Source organism: Myotis daubentonii, chromosome 1 (assembly GCF_963259705.1).
Source record: "Myotis daubentonii chromosome 1, mMyoDau2.1, whole genome shotgun sequence".
NCBI classification, from domain to species: domain Eukaryota; kingdom Metazoa; phylum Chordata; class Mammalia; order Chiroptera; family Vespertilionidae; genus Myotis; species Myotis daubentonii.
Window position 1 is genome coordinate 231,785,240 of NC_081840.1, and position 12,435 is coordinate 231,797,674.

At 59.3% G+C, this 12,435-nt stretch overlaps 1 protein-coding gene across 1 annotated transcript in view; it reads right to left on the reverse strand.

Annotated features, from left to right (window-relative positions):
* AFAP1 (actin filament associated protein 1) overlaps positions 1-12,435 on the reverse strand; it is an 82,325-nt gene that overhangs the window by 38,634 nt on the left and 31,256 nt on the right. Inside the window, exons 3-6 of the mRNA XM_059676429.1 lie at positions 8,382-8,510; positions 5,626-5,723; positions 3,855-3,963; positions 2,923-3,134 (exon numbers count right to left, since the gene is read on the reverse strand). Coding sequence (XP_059532412.1) covers positions 2,923-3,134; positions 3,855-3,963; positions 5,626-5,723; positions 8,382-8,508 — 546 coding nt within the window. The 5' untranslated portion in view covers positions 8,509-8,510. The remainder of the gene's footprint in view (positions 1-2,922; positions 3,135-3,854; positions 3,964-5,625; positions 5,724-8,381; positions 8,511-12,435) is intronic.

Here is a 12,435-nt window from a genome sequence, read left to right on the forward strand (position 1 = left end):
GTACTTACTGAAGTTACATGAAATGGTTAGTAACGACAACATCTACTCCCAAGTAGCGAGTGTCATCGTCACAGGAGGCACCTCCTGCACCTCAACCTCACAGACGCCTGTTTGGCAGACTAAGTTAACCTGGTTTAGGACCTTTGTTAAGTAACCTGTAACTCTGGTTACGTAACTTGCCAATGCCAGGTGACCGAACAAGTGGCCAACTCAGGACTCCAGCCGCAACCCAGGCGAGTCCTACACTGGCCTCTAAGCCATCCTCCGAGGAATGGGTGCACGAATGCCTATTTTCAGAAGTAATTATCTACAGTTCCAAAACCATGCCTCTAGAATGACACGTGGATGAAATATATCCACTTTTTAAAATATTTCAAATGATGGCTGCTCTGTCCTAGCTGGTTTGGCTCAGTGGATAGAGCGTCGGCCTGTGGACTAAAGGGTCCCAGGTTCAATTCCAGTCAAGGGCACACGCCCAGATTGTGGGCTCAATGCCCAGTAGGGGGTGTGCAGGAGGCAGCCAATCAATGATTCTCTCCCATCATTGATGTTTCTCTCTCTCCCTCTCCCTTTCTCTCTGAAATCAATAAAAATATATTTTTTAAAAAAGCTTAAAAAATAAATAAAAAGAACAAAAAATACACCCAAGCCAATAGAACTTGGATTGCTGTGAAGGTTACATGTCCCGATTTTTCACCGTCTACGTAGGTGGAAGGGAAACTGAGTACAGAAAGGAACCGTTACAGCTCATGACCCGGCCACGTCCCCAGGGAGGTGGCTGCGGGGACCCGGGAAGCTGCCGAGGCAGAGAGCAGCAGGGCATCGACTCGGGTGCCCTAAGAGCAAGGCCGCGGGAAGAAGCCGCCACGCAGCGCACTGCAAGGCGGCGGTGGGCCAGGGGCTCGGAGCTGGAAGGTGCCATCGGACCCCGAGGCCGGGCCTTCACAGCGCCGGCCCCTCGCAGTGGATGCGGAACCGCTGGGAAGGGAGCGTAAAGGGGGACAGGCTGTCTGCTGGGCCCCTGCAGTGAGGGGGCAGGTCCTTGCGGCCTGCGGGGCTCTGGGCAGAGGGGAGCAGGCTCCGCCTGGAAGGGCAGAAAGACACTGGCAGTGGTGTGCCTCCCAGGAACACTCAAGGCAGCTTGAGACCAGCTTCCTGTTTCCGCCTCTAGTTGCTGTGCTGCTCGGGCTTGGAAAGCATTGGCCTTGTTGTCCTGCTAATCTTTTCTTCAGTGTCAACAGGGGTCATCTGGGCAGTTGGCTCACAGGCCAAAATCCCTTTATAATAAAAATCGCTAACTTTGTCTCCACACGTGAGGACAGGCTTCCACGTGGTTTCCCATTCATTTCCTCTGAGACACTTGCAGCTACTCTAAGTGGTGGGTGCTATCCCCCCGGCTGTGAAGATGGGACTTAGGGCAGGAGATGGAGAATGAAGGAAAAGGAGGGAGGCGTGCGGGCAGCCTGCAGCAGGGGTGCGGCGAGGGTGGCACTTGGACGGGGGACCCCGCGGCAGCAGGCTCCCGCGTGGGTTTCAGAACTGCTTTCACCAGTTGCCTGTGTACTCCGCACCGCGCCCCCGCCCCCCCATGTATTTTTAAAGCATTGATGTAATATACCCACATCTTGCACCATCATGTCAGATTGTTAATAAGTTCCATATTAATCGCCCTCATCTTTTTTTCATTCTTTACTTTAAAATCCCCCCACGTCATTTTTGGCATGTTCTAAATTTGGGAACTTTTAGGCCACACATGTGGAAAAAACATGTACTCTCTCTGTTTTTTAAAAATAATTGAACAAAACCATTAATTAAAAAATATTCAATGTCCTAAGAATCTAGTGAAATAAGATCCCCATAATTCACGGGTGAATCGATAGAGTTAGCGGGCCCACTGAAGGGTGACATACAGAAACATAATTTCTCATGTTCTCTTTTAATGACAGAGTTTGAGTGATTTTTTCTCTCAAGGTTCATTTGAAGGAAAAACAAAAAGCAAAAACACGCTCTAAAAATCATAATTCTGTAACACAAGGTCCCTGAAGCTGGAAGGAGGGGGGAAGCGCGGCAGGAAGGGCGAGGGGCCGCCATGAGCCGTGCTTGCCTCCCGAGCGGGTCCTGCCGGAGCCTCACCCATCCAGCCCCTGCCTCTCCATCACTTACCCTCGCTTCCTCCTCAGCCTCTCACAGAAAGGATGGGGGGGAGGGAAGAAAGGAAGAAAGGAAGAAAGGAAGGAAGGAAGGAAGGAAGGAAGAAAGAAAAGAAAGAAGGAAGGAAGGAAGGAAGGAAGGAAGGAAGGAAGGAAGGAAGGAAGGAAGGAAGGGAGAGAGAGAGAGAGAGAGAGAGAGAGAGAGAGAGAGAGAGAGAGAGAGAGAGAGAGAGAAAGAAAGAAAAAGAAAGAAAGAAAGAAAGAAAGAAAGAAAGAAAGAAAGAAAGAAAGAAAGAAAGAAAGAAAGAAAGAAAGAAAGAAAGAAAGAAAGGAAGGGCTGGCCTTTAGCTTTCCAAAAGCATTTCCTGTGCTGGCCGCGCTCCCTGGACGCTCCCTGGACGGCGCAGGCCGCCCGCCCCTCTGGCCGGGCTGTGAGGAATCCACTGACTCATGCGAATGGGAAGCCCCATCCCGCAGCCTCTGGCCCGTCAGCTCTGTGCCTTCCCCTCACAAACCGCAGACAGTGCGTGTGCGGAGGGGTGTGCCCTCTGCCTGCTTTAGGGAGCGGGCGAACCTCCACACTGCAGACTCTGGCCTGTCAGCCTGTCGGGGCCAGCGCGGTGCCAGCAGGGGGCGCTGCGAGCTCTCCACCAGCGCGAGGCCTGTGCGTCCCTCCCCTGGGCTGAGGCTGGCGCTGCTGGCATCTGTGCCAGCACACGGGACGCCGCGGAGCCCGCAGCGCCTGCACACAGGGCCGCGGGCGAGGCTTTACCAGCAGTTTGGTGTCTTTGATGACGCAGAGCAACTTGGTCCACTGTCCGAAGCGCTTCTTGCGCAGCAGGAAGGCACAGATCTTGGCGTCCCTCACCAGGTCCATGGAGGCCTCCTCCGAGGGCCACTGGTGGCGCGCCTTCTTCCCCTTGCCGTCCTCCTCCTCCTCGTCATACGATTCGTAAGAGCTACTCATCGCATCCGAGTCATAATCTGTTGACAATAAGAAAGTGCAGACCTCGTCACAGAAACCCTCCCTGGGCTCAGGGGTGCACCCTTCTACCCGCCCGTGTGCTGGGACGTTAATGACCATGAGGACACACAGCTCCTCGACCTGGGCAGGGCGGCCCAAAGGAGAGCTTTAACTAAGGGCTGGGCAGTGTGCAAGGCTGTCAGGGTCCCACGCCGTCCTGTGTCTGTGGGAGCTGGGGGTAACGAAGGGGGGGCCTCTGAGGGTCCCCACGCCGTCCTGTGTCTGTGGGAGCTGGGGGTAACGAAGGGGGGGCCTCTGAGGGTCCCCAGGCGGCAGCTGAGGAGAGTCTCGCCGAGACAGCTACTCGGCAGAAATGGCCCAGGAAACCTGCCTGCCCAGCAGGAGCCTTGGGGGAGATGCCTGCACCCGGCGCCCCTCGCCCTGCAGACACCCGCCGACACAGTGAGCGCAACCTCGTGCGGGTGGGGGGGGGGAGCCCACAAGGACAGGCCCCCCCAAAGCCCGTCCCTCTGCCCCCAGGGAGCGTGTCTCCTCGGACACCTGTTCCACAGCACTGAGCTCTCACTCCACAGACTCACAACCCAAGTTCCCGGAGGGGTCAGAGGACACCTGCCCTTCCGCGCCCTCTCTGACCCCCCCCCGCCACGCCCACAGGCCTGGGCCCTGCCTCCTGCCCAGAAAGGCCTGGCTCCCCCACCGTCCGCGGCCCGCACACTCACTTGACGTGATGTATTCCGGAGCTTTCCCAGGACTCAGCGGCACGGCCTCCTCATAGTAACCCTCTGGGAGCGAGGACGTGGGCAGGGGGGGCGGCCCGCTGTCAGGGGGCTGCAAACAGAAGGGACAGGAGCGTCGCTGGGAGAGCGCCCGGGCCCCGCAGGCACTGAGGGCGCTTCCCTTTCCCCTGGGAAGCCTCTGGGGAAAGAGCGTCGCCCTATGAAGACGGGTCTCCATGACGTTCCTGCTCACTGTCCCCAGCTGGCCTGGCCACACGCCCCTCACCCGGCACAGCCGCCGGCAGGGACCAGGGGTGTAGCCCGTGTCCCGGGAGCGCCTTGCAAACCCAGCTCCGACACCGGGGCGCGCTCCCCAGAACTGGCTCAGGTGCCTCTCCTCTTTGTCCCCACAGCTGCCCCCACACCCCTGCCCCGCCGAGTCTGCAGCGCTGGCTTCTCCGAGGCCCAGCCTGAGCTGGGAGCCCCGGGACAATTCGGGTCTGCCTGGTGCTCATCACAGTCAGCGCCAGGGAAGCAGGGACTGAAGGCGTGAGGAGGTGTGCCCGGCATCGTGCCAGGCTCCCAACACTGCCGGGACCCTGTTAAAAAGAAAAGGGGGGCCCGGCCGGTGTGGCTCAGTGGTTGGGTGTCGATCTGTGAACCAGGAGGTCACGATTCAATTCCAGGTTAAGGACACATGCCCAGGCTGAGGGCTCGATCCCCAGTGGGGGGCATACAGGAGGCAGCCGATCAATGATTCTACCTCATCTATGCTTCTATTTCTCTCTCAATTAAAAACAATAACAACAACAAATAGTGAAGAAATAAATAACTAGGTCATCACTGCGTACCACTTGGCCTCAGCCACCTGCGGCCCCGGCGGGGCAGTGGCCCTGCTTCCTGCCGCTCTCCTCCCGGCGGAGTGACCGTGCGGACGTGAGAGAGAACTGCCCTGTGGCCGACTGCGCTCAGACTTTGAGTGAACGTCCGATTTCCCTGGTAAGCTCGCGAGAAAGCAGCCAAGGGCAGAAAAGGGGGACCCACATGAAAACCCTGTGAGTGGGCCCAGACCGCAAAGGTGGCAAAGAACTCCAGAGCAAGTTTGGAATGCGTACAGTCAGATAAAATATACATCCCAGGAATATGGACGTATTTTTCTTTTAAAGAACTTTTTATCCCAGAAGAAGCATTTCAACGTTTCAGAAAAGGCATTCCAGTGCTGCTAACCCAGAGAGCGAGTCAAGTCCCAGCTCCACTGTCGATATTTTGCCGCTGAGTCCTCTGATTTCCACAGCCGTGTAGCCGCATTGATTGTCAAAGGAACACCAGCCTCCGAAGGCTCCCCGCCACCTCCCAGCGGCTCCCACACGCTCAGGGGCGGCCTCCTCTCCCCCAGAACCGGGCGGCCTCCCCCAGAACCGGCAGGGGGCCTCCACTCCCCCAGAACCGGCAGGGGGCCTCCACTCCCCCAGAACCGGGCAGCCTCCTCCCGAACCGGCAGGGGGCCTCCACTCCCCCAGAACCGGGCGGCCTCCCCCCGAAACGGCAGGGGGCCTCCACTCCCCCAGAACCGGGCGGCCTCCCCCCGAAACGGCAGGGGGCCTCCACTCCCCCAGAACCGGCAGGGGGCCTCCACTCCCCCAGAACCGGGCGGCCTCCCCCCGAACCGGCAGGGGGCCTCCACTTCCCCCAGAACCAGGCGGCCTCCCCCAGAACCGGCAGGGGGCCTCCACTCCCCCAGAACCAGGCGGCCTCCCCCCAGATGTCGACTCACCAGCCAGGGCTGCGGGATCTCCGGCAGAGGCATCTGGGGAGGGGCCGGCAGGCTGCTGGGGGTCTCCTGCTTCGGAGCCTGGTCTCTCACTTCAGAACCTGCAGGTGTCAGACAAACACAGGCCCAGGTGAGGAGGACGGCTCTCACCTCCTCGGCCCCAGAGGACTCCTCACAGACACCGCCCTGCAGGGCAGGCGGATTCTTCTCCATCTCACAGACGGAGAACCTCTGGCTGGAAAAGGTTAAAGACCCCGCTGCAGCCCGAACAGGAGGAAGTGGTGGGGCCGCGGCAACACCTGTGCTTTCCCTCGGGGCCACGGCCTCTCAGGGACCTGCTCCCTGAGCTCCCCCTCGGCTGCCCCGTGCCGTGTCTGTGCTAAGGGCAGCGGCTCTGGGAACAGCCAGTCTGTATGAGTCCCTCCTGGACTCAGAGGCTGTAACGGACGCACTTATTGCTGACATGAGGGCACAGTGCGTCCTCCCAGGTCCGAGCTGGGAAGGAAGATACAGGCGGCTGACTTAGAACACACGTGAGCATGAGGCAGGGTGGCCAGAGGGAGAAAGAAGGAGTTTCCATTGGGCACAGCCTTCTTTCTAGTCAAGAGCTCGCCTGGGAAGACCGAGGAAGCATCACTTCCCAGTGATCACCTAGGGCGGCCAGCACGGAGCTACCGGCGGGGAAATACGGAGTGAGTCCCTGCCCTCCGACGCTGCAGCACAGGCAGATGCTGGCGGAGAACTGGGACGGTTAGAGGAAAAGAAAGAAAGAGGACAAACGTAAACCCGCCAGTGGGTGAGTCTTAAGCAAATTAAAGAGCCAAGGAGAGAATCAGTGAAGTGGAAATACCAGAAGACATGTCAGAACGAAGGGTGAAGAGACAAAGGCCTGGGACTCAGTGGGCAGAGGGAGGAGGGGGTGGCTGTGGGCAGAGGCCGAGGGGCGGAGAGAAGGGCTGGCCGAGGAGGCGAGCTGGGGAGAAATGCTCTGAACGTCTCTGTGCAGGCCGTTTGGAAATGCGCTATATGATCTCCTTCCGTCCCGACAACCCTCTAGGGGTTCGCAGATGAGGAAACTGAAGCAGAAAGAGTGACTGCGAAGCCACATTTGGCGACGGGCCAGCCAGGAAGCCAAACCCGTCCGTCTGCACTGCCTCCGACCCTGAAGAAATGACCCCTTGCTGCGTCCGGGTGCAGTACCAGAGGAGACATTCACCCTTATCCGAAAAGGCACCGGCAGACTCCCTCTTCCAACAGCACACTGTGTGGGACCAGGGGAGACACGCATGGAGGAGGCAGGCAGGGAGGCAGCGAGACCCTTTCCACAGTGAGCACTGCCCATGTGCCCCAGGCCCTCTCCTGAGCTCCCTCCCGGGGGCAGGTCCCCACCCACAGGCCTCCCGTGGCCCCCTTCAATCTGCTACAATTCCCCCGAGGTCCAGAATGCAACCTAGCTGTGTCCTACATGGCTTCATGCCCTAAAAGCCAACGAGCTGTACCCTCAAAACGGGCAGAGTGTGAGCGACAGACCTCAGCAAGCCATGGAGAAGGAACCCTCAGTCTCCTCCAGCTTCCTCCCCGGTCTCCCAGAACCCCCCGGGCCCCCCACCACGCTCTCACTGAACGGACTGATTCCCTCCGAGGGTGCTCCTACTCCCCGGTGTACCGCATGCTGACCAGGCTGCCCCCACTTCCCCGTCCTACCCTCTGGCACAAGCTGGCCCGAGGCTGCTCTCTCTGAATGGCCTGCTGGCAGCGATGGCCATGGCTGGTACTGGGAGCATGGATCTCAGAGCTGCCATTGTCCTAATGGCTGGGGTTGGTTCGCTGTGCCTAGACTGTGTGCAAACACGTGGTTTACACCAAACACCGGCTGTGGTGTGCACCTGACTGGGCAGAGGGATGCAGGGAGCTGGGGGAGCCCTGTTTCTGGGTGTGTCTGGGAGGGGCTTCTGGAAGAGACTGGCACTGGAATTGGTGAGCTGAGTGGGCGGGCAGCACCCATCCGGGAGGCCCGGATAGCACCAAAGTTGGAGGAGGCTCTCGGCTGGACTGGGACATCCCTCTCCTCCTGCCCCGACACCGGGTCTGGCGCTTTGGACTCAGATCAGGACTCACCCTACCAGCCCCGATTCCAGGCCTCCCGACCGAGCTAACCCCCCGCCGCTGTCCTGGTCTCTCCCTGCAGCGAGATCGAGGGCCTTCTCAGCCTCTACAGCCACAAAAGCCAGCCCCTAAGTTAATCTCCTCTCTCCTCTCTCTCTCCCTCTCTCCCATTGGCTCTGTTTCCCTGTCACCCTGACACACCCTTTTCTGGGATTCTGGGATTCGGGGCTCACAGGTGGCTGCGCTTGTTCTGCTGAGGGAAGGCCAAGCTCCGTGCGACACTCGGGGAGGGGCCGGCATAGGGAAGGCTGCACTCGGCTCCTCCGGTCTACGCCGCCTTTCCCCTCCACCTGCCTGTGCACCCTCCTACCCCTGTAACAAACAAACCCTGGGCATGAGAAGGTACCATTATATGCTGAGTCCGCCCAGTGAATCTCCAAAGGGCGGGGTGCCCTGGGGGCCCCCAACACACCCACTCTTCCTTTAGCTCCTTAAAGGCTAGCACCTGGCAAACAGTAAGACCTTCGGTGACAACTTCCTGATTGAACAAACTCCTACGCTACTAAACCAAGGGCGACGTTCTAGGAAGGGGTGGGGCTGGAGGTGTGCGAGGCCAGGGGGATGGGGGGGGGTGGGGGGTGGGGGGGGCGCACCTCTGGAGGCCTGCATCCTGAGCAGGATGTCCGCGATCACGGCTTTCTTCTCCCTGACCGTGGACGTTAGGTACTCGTGGTCCAGGAGTTCAAGAAAGAGACGAAGTTCCACTATTAACTCCTCCATCGCTGAAACAAGGGAGGAAGGTGCCATTAGACGCGCTGATGTGCAAACGTCAAAATACAAATGCCAATCTGACTCAAAGCCTTTCGCTTCCTTGCTGGCTGAATACGGTGTTCCCACGTGAACAGGCCTGCTGGAACCAGGCCCTCCAACAGCGTCACGCACCCTCCTCCGGACACGCGTGCTACCCCTGCACTTGCTCCCAGGCAGCATGCTCGGCTGGGAGGCGCCCGAGCCACGTCGCCCGCAGACGGAGTCAAGCCTGACGTCACCCCCTGGTGTCATTGGCACCGTATTAAACTCCAATGTCAAGAAGGGGACTGAGCTTCAAATGCCAAGCAGTTTTCCAAGAACCACTAGGACCTGGTTTCGGAAACTCACACCCGACTCTGCTTTTGTGGGGCTGGCTCCCCGCACGAAGGCTGTGCACGTGGTGACACGGTTGCCACAGGGATGCGGGAGGCCAGGAGGGCTTCCAGGGCACGTCAGGCCTGCTTCCCACCGCGTCTTCCTTCTAGGGCTGGGCAGCCCTTCCCTTGATGTCCACAGACAGGCTGCGTGGCGATGTCAGCACGTTTTAAATCATCAGAAAGATTTAAATCACCAGCAAGTCGTTTGTTTGTTTGTTTTGTTCATCCTCACCCGAGGGTACTTTTCCGTTGATTTTTTAAGAGAGTGGAAGGGAGAGGGAGAGACAGAGAGAAACACTGATGGGAGAGAGACACATGGATTGGTTGCCTTCCACTCGTGCCCTTGCCAGGCCCGGGAATCAAGCCTGAAACTGAGGTACGTGCCCTTGACCGGAATCGAACCCGGGACCCTTTAGTCCTCGGGCTGACGCTCTAGTCACTGCGCCACACTGGCTAGGGTATCAGCAAGTTTCAAGTCATGCCTCTAACCTCTGCCGGACTCCTTTTAGGATCGCGCTGTTCTCGTCACATTAAGGCGCTATTCGCCTTTTTCTGCAATCCCGGTGCAAACGCGAGGGTGGCCTCTTAGTCAAAGCAGCGACCCCACATGTACCGGTGGCCACTGTACCTCACCACACACCTGCGGCCCCAAAACAAAACCAACGCTTTCGCTCGGAAGTGTCTGGTGACTCTGATGAAGCAGGAAACCCACTGCTTTTATTCCATCTCCAAACCCTCGAGGACACACTTCTTTAATGCCCGGGGGGGGGGGCGGGGCAGAGGGAGCCACTTCTCAGCTGGCTGCCTCGCGGGAAAGCGTGGTTTTCTGATGCGTGTCATGCAGCGGCCAGCACTGGGAAGGTCGGCTCCGCTCAGTGAGCCCCGACGCCACATGGCCACGCACGGGTGGGACCCCTTCACGTGCACCAGGCAAAGTGCTCTAACACAGCAGAATGCAGTGTCTTTTAAAAACAGATTTTTATTCATTTCAGAGAGGGAGGAAGGGAGAGGGAAAGAGAGACAGAAACATAAATGATGAGAGAGAACCATGGACCGGCTGCCTCCTGCACGCCCCATACTGGGGATTGAGCCTGCAACCCGGGCATGTAGCCTGACCGGGATGGAACCGTGACCTCCTGGCTCATAGGTCGATGCTCACCCACTGAGCCACCCGGCCAGGCTCAAGTGCTCCTTTCGCTATGGCTCTGGAGTCCACACTGCAGATCACCTTTAGGAACTAGCACTTGTCAAGTTCAGGTGTAGAATCAAAGAAAACCACCCACGATTTTCTGAAAAGGCCCTAAGATACTCGTCTTTCCAACCACATGTCTGCGGGGACCAGCTTTGCTCATGTACTCCCACCAGAACCAGGTGTCGGGGCGCTCGGCACAGACACAGGGGTGAGAGCCGCTCGCCTCCGGGAGGCCGGCCTGCGTCCGGGACCTCCGCAGAAGCAGCCACGGTGCGCTCTCAGCCACCTCGTAGCTGAGCACGGCCACTGCTCAGAAATACACATCATCTCTTATATGAAGCGCTAACAAGTCTGCCAGCTCTGAGTTCCGTACGGCGAGTGCCTGTGATGTATCCACCCAAATGCAGCTCCTTGGGTCTTCACTCGTATTTTAAGGCCAAAAAGTCCTAAGCAGACAGTCCGGGAACTGCTGGTTGAGGGGATTCCTTCCCAACCTGCTCTTCCTCCGGCTCCAGCACCCTCCGCAGCTGAAGACCCTGACGGAGGCACGGGCACAACTGCCGACGGGCACAGCATCCGCGCGTGCCAGGCCTCAGAGCCAGGGCAAGGACAGGCCTCATCCTTAGAGCAGGACGACTTGTCAAAATGGGAAAAAGAATTGAAACTGAATACTTACCTTAGATCACATCCAGAAAGAACTATAAAGACACTTGAGAATCAAAATGCCAAAAAGTGCCAGCACTACGTCCTTGCGGAGAGGAGGGGCCTTCTTTTATAGCCTTGGTGTGGGGAAAAGACCGTCCAACTTCGACTCGGACTCAGGTAAACGGAAAGGAGGATGGAGGAGCCGAAGAGAAACAAAAGCCTGCGGCCCTGGAGAGGGAGGCCGAGTGGCGGCCCGCACGCCCCCGGTTCCACGCGCCCCGGGACCTGGGAGCCGCCCTTCGCTGCTGGCCCGCCGCCGCCACGGCGCCTCCTGCTGCGTCTCAGAGGCGGGGCCGGCACTGGCTTCACAGAGCCCCTGTCCCGTCCCGGGGCCACCTCTGAGGCCCCAGGGAAGAAGACGTCTGTGACACATGGCCGGCCCAGGACCAGCCTGCTTCCCTGACCCGCCCTGTCCCCGGCCTCCTCTTTGCAATGCCTTCCGCCGACCTGTACCGGGCTCCCCGCCACCGCCTCCTTGTCCGGCCCCATCTCCTTCCCCTCCCGCCCCTGCGTCCCTCAGCTCGTCTGAATGAGGCAGTTTCCCCGCACGCATCAGGCTGCTTCCCACGATGACCTCGGCGCTCCCTGCTGCTCTCTGCGGGTGCACCCTCACCGGTGCCTCCCTGGCTGGTCCCCCCCACACACCCCAACTCGCCTTGTACCCGTCCACGCTCAGCTCGGCTACCAGCACCTCGCCCCCTTGGTCAGCCTCACCAGCTGTGACTGCCGTGACTGTCTCCTCCCCCGTCGGGGGCCGTCTGGTCAGGGGCCTCCCTGTGACCTCCCTCTGCACCGAGAGGGCCCAGCACGAGGCCTGCCAGGGAAGCTAGCCCCCCAAGACACGCGGTACGTGCCTGTGGTTCCCTCGCGGCTGGTTCCCAGATCTCCGTAACAGACCAGAGTCCTGGGATGTATTGGGAAGAGAACGGTGCAGAGAGAAATACCAGAGCCCGTCCTCAATAGCAGCTGCTCCGTGTGACATTCTCAGAGCACAGACAGCCCAGGGCAGGCGCTCTGACAGTTCATCTCTCAAGCTGGCTGGTGGCACCTGGGCAGGCCTCTCTGCTGGGGCAGGCGCCAGGGGGAGCACTCGGAGGGGCTCAGTGAGGGGCACGACTCACGCGGCAGGGAGCACGGAGCTGCCACGCGGCAAGGCCCCAACATACTTTCCCTTATAGGGTTACGGCCGGGAGGTAGGCCGACTCCCAAACACTTCCCGGCCTCCGGCCTCCGCGCATAGCTGGCTGGGCTGCCTCAGAACAGGCCGCGGTGCTCTCTGGGAGGGAAGACTTGGGACCCCAGGTGGCCCTGAGTGACTCCGGCTGAGCACAGGGCCCTGGGCCACAGTGCGGGATGACAGCTCTGTGCAGGCAGCGGCTGGGGAGACGGACCGCGGGCTGGCTGCATCGGAATCAGGGGGGAGAGAGCAAGGCCTTCCTGGTCGCTCTGTCAGCAGGACGGACAGCCACCGCTCAGCCTCAGCACTGACTCCACCACATCCACCACGTCCCAGCGGAAAGCCCACGTCTATTCTGAGTCCTGAGAATCTGCCGTTCCGGCTGTTTAGAGGCAGCAAGGAGTCCCCAAGGAATTGCTGTGAAAATCCACAGAGCACATTCTTTG